This window comes from Oncorhynchus masou, unplaced genomic scaffold, assembly GCF_036934945.1.
Source record: "Oncorhynchus masou masou isolate Uvic2021 unplaced genomic scaffold, UVic_Omas_1.1 unplaced_scaffold_1772, whole genome shotgun sequence".
Lineage (NCBI taxonomy): Eukaryota > Metazoa > Chordata > Actinopteri > Salmoniformes > Salmonidae > Oncorhynchus > Oncorhynchus masou.
Window position 1 is genome coordinate 50,001 of NW_027007900.1, and position 7,500 is coordinate 57,500.

Sequence of the window (7,500 nt, forward strand, 5' to 3'; positions counted from 1 at the left end):
GACTTAGTTCAGTCACAGCCCACTGAATGCCAGTCGTGAGTGAATGAAGGTTTTAGTGTCAGGCTTGTTAATGACTTAAATCGGGCTGGTCAAGAAGTCCAGGGTTTGAGTTAGAGTTCAGAAATCTGCACGTTCAAAACCAGTGGAGGCTGCTGAGGGGAGGACGACTCACAACAATGGGCTGAAACAGAGTAAATGGAATGGCATCAAACCATGGAAACCACAGAAACCATGGAAATCACAGAAACCATGGAAACCACAGAAACCATGGAAACCACAGAAACCATGGAAACCACGGAAACCACAGAAACCACGGAAACCACAGAAACCACGGAAACCACGGAAACCACAGAAACCACGGAAACCACAGAAACCATGGAAACCACAGAAACCACGGAAACCACAGAAACCATGGAAACCACAGAAACCATGGAAACCACAGATACCACAGAAACCTTGTGTGTGATGTGTTTGATACCATTCCACTCATTCCCGTCCAGCCATTACCATGAGCCAGTCCTCCCCAATTAAGGTGCCACCAGCCTCCTGTGTTCAAAACGCAGCGCATTAAAAAAAACTATTGAGTTTTCAACCATTTTACCTTTTATATTAAAAGGAAACAACTTTTTTTTGCTTCAGTAGAGTGATATGAGGCGAGTAACTAGTTTTTCATCACACAAAATAAATTCATATTTTACTTGAAGTTAATCTTGCATTTTTTAACTTGCTAAAAAAAACAACTACTGGAGAAAAGTGACCATTGTGTCTTCCTCTGCAATCACGTCACTGTCTGCTGACAGGAGAAGAGAGGAGAAGAGAGGAGAATAGAGGAGAATAGAGGAGAAGAGATGAGAATAGAGGAGAATAGAGGAGAAGAGATGAGAATAGAGGAGAAGAGAGGAGAAGAGAGGAGAATAGAGGAGAAGAGAGGAGAATAGAGGAGAATAGAGGAGAATAGAGGAGAAGAGATGAGAATAGAGGAGAAGAGATGAGAATAGAGGAGAAGAGATGAGAATAGAGGAGAATAGAGGAGAAGAGATGACAATAGAGGAGAATAGAGGAGAAGAGATGAGAATGCCTGGTCTTGAATGCGGTGGAGTTTGATTGGTTTTACAAGAGCAAAGATTTTTCACCCGAGTGGAGAAGTGCAACTGAAGCACAAAATATGTCTGAAGCCGAGCAGAAATTACAATCGGTTTTCGATCTGCATTTACAAAACACATCAAGATATCTTTTCTGCGTTATATTATTATTATTATTTTTTTTTTTAATTGCGTTAAAAAACAGAATTCTTCTTTAAGGCAGCCCCTGGAAGTCTATTTAATAAGTATGATCATCAGGCCTATGTATAACTGGGTTCAGTCAGTGTGTGTACAGATATCATACTGAAAGAGTTTGATTTTAGAATCATTGTGGATACGTTCTGCTTGTGAGGGTTGTAAAAGTCTGTCTAGATGTACTCTGTCCAGTGTTGCTCTTTGTCAAGTTATTTATCTCTGGATAGGAAGTACTAAGAGTGTAATCATAGAGAGTGTGAGCACTGACTGTGTTAGTGTGTCAGAGTTGGCTGAGCACATCTGGACATGTTCTCCTCTCTTCTCTCTTCTCCTTTCTTCTCCTCTCTTCTCCTTTCTTCTCCTCTCTTCTCCTCTATTCTCCTCTCTTCTCATATCTCCTCCTTTCTTCTCCTCTCTTCTCATCTCTTCTCCTTTCTTCTCATCTCTTCTCCTCTCTTCTCCTGTCTTCTCCTCTCCTTCTTTCTTCTCCTCTCTTCTCCTTTTTTCTCATCTCTTCTTCATTCTCCTCTCTTCTCTTATCCTCTCCTCCTCTCTTCTCCTTTCATCTCCTCTCTTCTCCTTTCTTCTCCTCTCTTCTCTATTCTCCTCTCTTCTCATATCTCCTCCTTTCTTCTCATCTCTTCTCCTTTCTTCTCATCTCTTCTCCTCTATTCTCCTCTCTTCTCCTGTCTTCTCCTCTCCTCCTTTCTTCTCCTCTCTTCTCCCTTTTTCTCATCTCTTCTTTATTCTCCTCTCTTCTCTTATCCTCTCCTCCTCTCTTCTGCTTTCTTCTCCTCTCTTCTTTATTCTCCTCTCTTCTCTTATCCTATCTTCTCCTCTCTTCTGCTTTATTCTCCTCTCTTCTCCTTTCTTCTCCTCTCTTCTCTTATCCTCTCTTCTCCTTTCATCTCCTCTCTTCTCCTTTCTTCTCCTCTCTTCTCCTTTCTTCTCATCTCTTCTCCTCTATTCTCCTCTTCTCCTTTCTTCTCCTCTCTTCTCCTCTCTTCTCATTTCTTCTCCTCTCTTCTCCTTTCTTCTCATCTCTTCTCCTCTATTCTCCTCTCTTCCCTCTGTCCTCACTCTTACCTGCCTTAGGGTACATTGAGTAAGTACAGTTCATAAATAATGTAAATAATCTTGAGCAGTGTTTACTGAATGGTGAGTCACTTCCAATTCAGCTGCTCTGAAATTTCCAAAAGCTTTCGGCTGGGTAATGAAGCAATAGACGTTTTGAAATCACTGCCTCTGTTAGACTCTGCTATCTCCAGTCGTTGTGGCTGAGGGACTGTTCCTCAGTGTGCTCTGTCAGTGTTGGCTGTGAAGGTCTGGGCAGAGAGGAGAACGGGGCTTTCATCCTCCTATTGAGAACTGACCCTTATGAATAGTAGGTAGTTGATCAAAGAAATACTATTTCATTGGGGAATTGTTCTCTCAGCTGGTTTGGAAGGTAGGCTCCTTGGTGTGTGTGTGTGTGTGTGTGTGTGTGTGTGTGTGTGTGTGTGTGTGTGTGTGTGTGTGTGTGTGTGTGTGTGTGTGTGTGTGTGTGTGTGTGTGTGTGTGTGTGTGTGTGTGTGTGTGTGTGTGTGTGTGTGTGTGTGTGTGTGTGTGTGTGTGCGTGCGTGTGTGTGGTTCGTACTCTAACAGAAAACCATGACCAACAGTACATTTGCTCGGGGCAGTTTGTAATGTGACTTTACATTATTAAAGATGGAGCAGCCCAAACAAACCCTGGTGAGTAACATCACACATTACCGTACCAGAGGGAGAGACCGTGCCAATGACTCAAACTGCCAGGACACAGAAAGAAAAAGAGAGATAGAGAACGAGACGTGTAGAGACGGGAAGAGAGGGAAATAGATTGATACTGTTTCAAGCTAAGAAAATGATCATCTGAGACAGAGATGGACATGGACAAGGATGGAGATCTCCATGTTGAAATGTACAAATACAAGCCATCTAACATACATGCCTGTCTCTTCAACCCCACCTCTCCTCCCCTCTTCCACCCCACCTATCCTCCCCTCTTTCTCTCTCTCTCTCTCTCTCTATCTTTCCCTCTCTCCAGCCACGGCCATCCCAACCCAAGCCCCCTGTAAGGTTACAGAGATGACTAAATGGGATAAGCTCTTCTCCATGCTGGAGAACTCTCAGATGAGGGAGAACATGCTTCTGCAGTACTCCGATGACATCATCAAGGTGGAGTTGGGGTCGCTGCGTGGAGAAATGCTAAGGTTGGTATATATATAAACAGTGGGGCAAAAAAGTATTTAGTCAGCCACCAATTGTGCAAGTTCTCCCACTTAAAAAGATGAGAGAGGCCTGTATTTTTCATCATAGGTACACTTCAACTATGACAGACAAAATGAGAAAAAAAAATATCCAGCAGATCAAATTGTAGGATTTTTAATGAATTTATTTGCAAATTATGGTATAAAATAAGTATTTGGTCACCTACAAACAAGCAAGATTTCTGGATCTCACAGACCTGTAACTTCTTCTTTAAGAGGCTCCTCTGTCCTCCACTCGTTACCTGTATTAATGGCACCTGTTTGAACTTGTTAATAGTATAAAATGCTAAGGTTGGTATATATATATATATATATATACAGTGCCCTGCGAAAGTATTCGGCCCCCTTGAACTTTGCGACCTTTTGCCACATTTCAGGCTTCAAACATAAAGATATAAAACTGTATTTTTTGTGAAGAATCAACAACAAGTGGGACACAATCATGAAGTGGAACAACATTTATTGGATATTTCAAACTTTTTTAACAAATCAAAAACTGAAAAATTGGGCGTGCAAAATTATTCAGCCCCTTTACTTTCAGTGCAGCAAACTCTCTCCAGAAGTTCAGTGAGGATCTCTGAATGATCCAATGTTGACCTAAATGACTAATGATGATAAATACAATCCACCTGTGTGTAATCAAGTCTCCGTATAAATGCACTTGCACTGTGATAGTCTCAGACGTCCGTTAAAAGCGCAGAGAGCATCATGAAGAACAAGGAACACACCAGGCAGGTCCGAGATACTGTTGTGAAGAAGTTTAACCTCTTGAAACTCCCCATCCCGGATCCGGGATTGTGACTAAGCCTCAGGCTCATTAGCATAACGCAACGTTAACGATTTCTGAAAATCGCAAATAAAATTAAAATAATGCGTTTGCTCTCAAGCTTAGCCTTTCTTAACAACACTGTCATCTCAGATTTTCAAAATATGCTTTTGAACCATAGAAATTGACTAATTTGTGTAAGAGTATGCAAAGCTAGCATAGCATTTTGTGTAGCATGTAGCACGCAACATTTTCACAAAAGCCAGATAACCAAATAAATAAAATCATTTACCTTTGAAGAGCTTCTGATGTTTTCAATGAGGAGACTCCCAGCCACATACCAAATGCGCAGTGTTTCCTGAAAGCGTCTGTGTAGGAGAAATCGTTCGTTTTTACATTGCGCCTGGCTACCGAAACGAACCGAAAATGCAGTCACCTACAACGTGAAACTTTTTCCGGATTAACTACATAATATCGACCGAAACATGGCAAACGTTGTTTGGAATCAATCCTCAAGGTGTTTTTTCACATATCTCTTCATTGACATGCAGTTCTTGGAAGCTTGCTTCTCTGTCTGTGCCCCATGGAAAAATACTGGCAGGTGACTTTTGCGCACCAATTTCGGCGCAGGACACCGGGCGGACACGTGGTAAATGTGGTCTCTTATGGTCAATCTTCCAACGATCTGCCTACAAATACGTCACAATGCTGCAGACACCTTGGGAAACGACAGAAAGGGCAGACTCATTCCTCTTGCGTTCACAGCCATATAAGGAGATCATGAAAGACAGAGCCTCAAAAATCCTTGTCATTTCCTGGATGCCAAGTCATCTTGGTTTTGCCTGAAGCTCACGTTAAAGGGCACGCACAGAAGATATTTGTATTTCTGGACACGTCAGAGTGTTTTCTTTCGAACAGTAGCAATTATATGCATAGTCGAGCATCTTTTTGTGACAAAATAGCTTGTTTAAAACGGGAACGTTTTTCTTCCAAAAATGAAATAGCGCCACCATAAGTGTAAGAGGTTAAAGCCGGATTTGGATACAAAAATATTTCCCAAGCTTTAAACATCCCAATGAGCACTGTGCAAGCAATAATATTGAAATGGAAGGAGTATCAGACCACTGCAAATCTACCAAGACCTGGCCGTCCCTCTAAACATTCAGCTCATACAAGGAGAAGACTGATCAGAGATGCAGCCAAGAGGCCCATGATCACTCTGGATGAACTGCAGAGATCTACAGCTGAGGTGGGAGACTCTGTCCATAGGAAAACAATCAGTCGTATATTGCACAAATCTGGCCTTTATGGAAGAGTGGCAAGAAGAACGCCATTTCTTAAAGATATCCATAAAAAGTGTCGTTTAAAGTTTGCCACAAGCCACCAGGGAGACACACCAAACATGTGGAAGAAGGTGCTCTGGTCAGATGAAACCAAAATGGAACTTTTTGGCAACAATGCAAAATGTTATGTTTGGCGTAAAAGCAACACAGCACATCACCCTGAACACACCATACCCACTGTCAAACATGGTGGTGGCAGCATGATGGTTTGGGCCTGCTTTTCTTCAGCAGGGACAGGGAAGATGGATGGAGTCAAATACAGGACCATTCTGGAAGAAAACCTGATGGAGTCTGCAAAAGACCTGAGATTGGGACGGAGATTTGTCTTCCAACAAGACAATGATCCAAAACATAAAGCAAAATCTACAATGGAATGGTTCAAAAATAAACATATCCAGGTGTTAGAATGGCCAAGTCAAAGTCCAGACCTGAATCCAATCGAGAATCTGTGGATAGAAATGAAAACTGCTGTTCACAAATGCTCTCCATCCAACCTCACTGAGCTCGAGCTGTTTTGCAAGGAGGAATGGGAAAGAATTTCAGTCTCTCGATGTGCAAAACTGATAGAGACATACTCCAAGCGACTTACAGCTGTAATCGCAGCAAAAGGTGGCGCTACAAAGTATTAACTTAAGGGGTCTGAATAATTTTGCAAGCCCAATTTTTCAGTTTTTGATTTGTTAAAAAAGTTTGAAATATCCAATAAATGTCGTTCCACTTCATGATTGTGTCCCACTTGTTGTTGATTCTTCACAAAAAATACAGTTTTAAATCTTTATGTTTGAAGCCTGAAATGTGGCAAAAGGTCGCAAAGTTCAAGGGGGCCGAATACTTTCGCAAGGCACTGTACTTAAGTATCAAAAGTAAAAGTATAATTAATTTCAAATTCCTTCTATCAAGCAAACCGGACGGCACCATTATCTTGTTTTTTTTTATGTACGAATATCCAGGGACACAATCCAACATTTATAAATGAAGGGATGACCAGGGATGTTCTCTGTTTAGTGAGTCCTCCAGATCAGAGGCAGTAGATGACCAGGGATGTTCTCTGTTTAGTGAGTCCTCCAGATCAGAGGCAGTAGATGACCAGGGATATTCTCTGTTCCGTGAGTCCTCCAGATCAGAGGCAGTAGGGATGACCAGGGATGTTCTCTGTTTAGTGAGTCCTCCAGATCAGAGGCAGTAGGGATGACCAGGGATGTTCTCTGTTTAGTGAGTCCTCCAGATCAGAGGCAGTAGATGAACAGGGATGTTCTCTGTTTAGTGAGTCCTCCAGATCAGAGGCAGTAGGGAGGACCAGGGATGTTCTCTGTTTAGTGAGTCCTCCAGATCAGAGGCAGTAGATGAACAGGGATGTTCTCTGTTTAGTGAGTCCTCCAGATCAGAGGCAGCACGAATGACCAGGGATGTTCTCTGTTTAGTGAGTCCTCCAGATCAGAGGCAGTAGATGACCAGGGATATTCTCTGTTTAGTGAGTCCTCCAGATCAGAGGCAGTAGATGACCAGGGATGTTCTCCGTTTAGTGAGTCCTCCAGATCAGAGGCAGTACGAATGACCAGGGATGTTCTCTGTTTAGTGAGTCCTCCAGATCAGAGGCAGTAGGGATGACCAGGGATGTTCTCTGTTTAGTGAGTCCTCCAGATCAGAGGCAGTAGATGACCAGGGATGTTCTCTGTTTAGTGAGTCCTCCAGATCAGAGGCAGTAGATGAACAGGGATGTTCTCCGTTTAGTGAGTCCTCCAGATCAGAGGCAGTACGAATGACCAGGGATGTTCTCTGTTTAGTGAGTCCTCCAGATCAGAGGCAGTAGGGATGACCAGGGATGT

General features: G+C 42.6%; 2 protein-coding genes across 2 annotated transcripts in view; one reads left to right on the forward strand and one right to left on the reverse strand.

Moving 5' to 3' along the window:
• LOC135532224 (ventricular zone-expressed PH domain-containing protein-like) overlaps positions 1 to 7,500 on the reverse strand; it is an 86,731-nt gene that overhangs the window by 37,286 nt on the left and 41,945 nt on the right. The window lies entirely within an intron of this gene.
• Positions 1 to 7,500, forward strand: part of LOC135532222 (uncharacterized) — a 34,541-nt gene that overhangs the window by 15,272 nt on the left and 11,769 nt on the right. Inside the window, exon 3 of the mRNA XM_064959817.1 lies at positions 3,343 to 3,508. Within this exon, the coding sequence (XP_064815889.1) occupies positions 3,343 to 3,508 (166 nt within the window). The remainder of the gene's footprint in view (positions 1 to 3,342; positions 3,509 to 7,500) is intronic.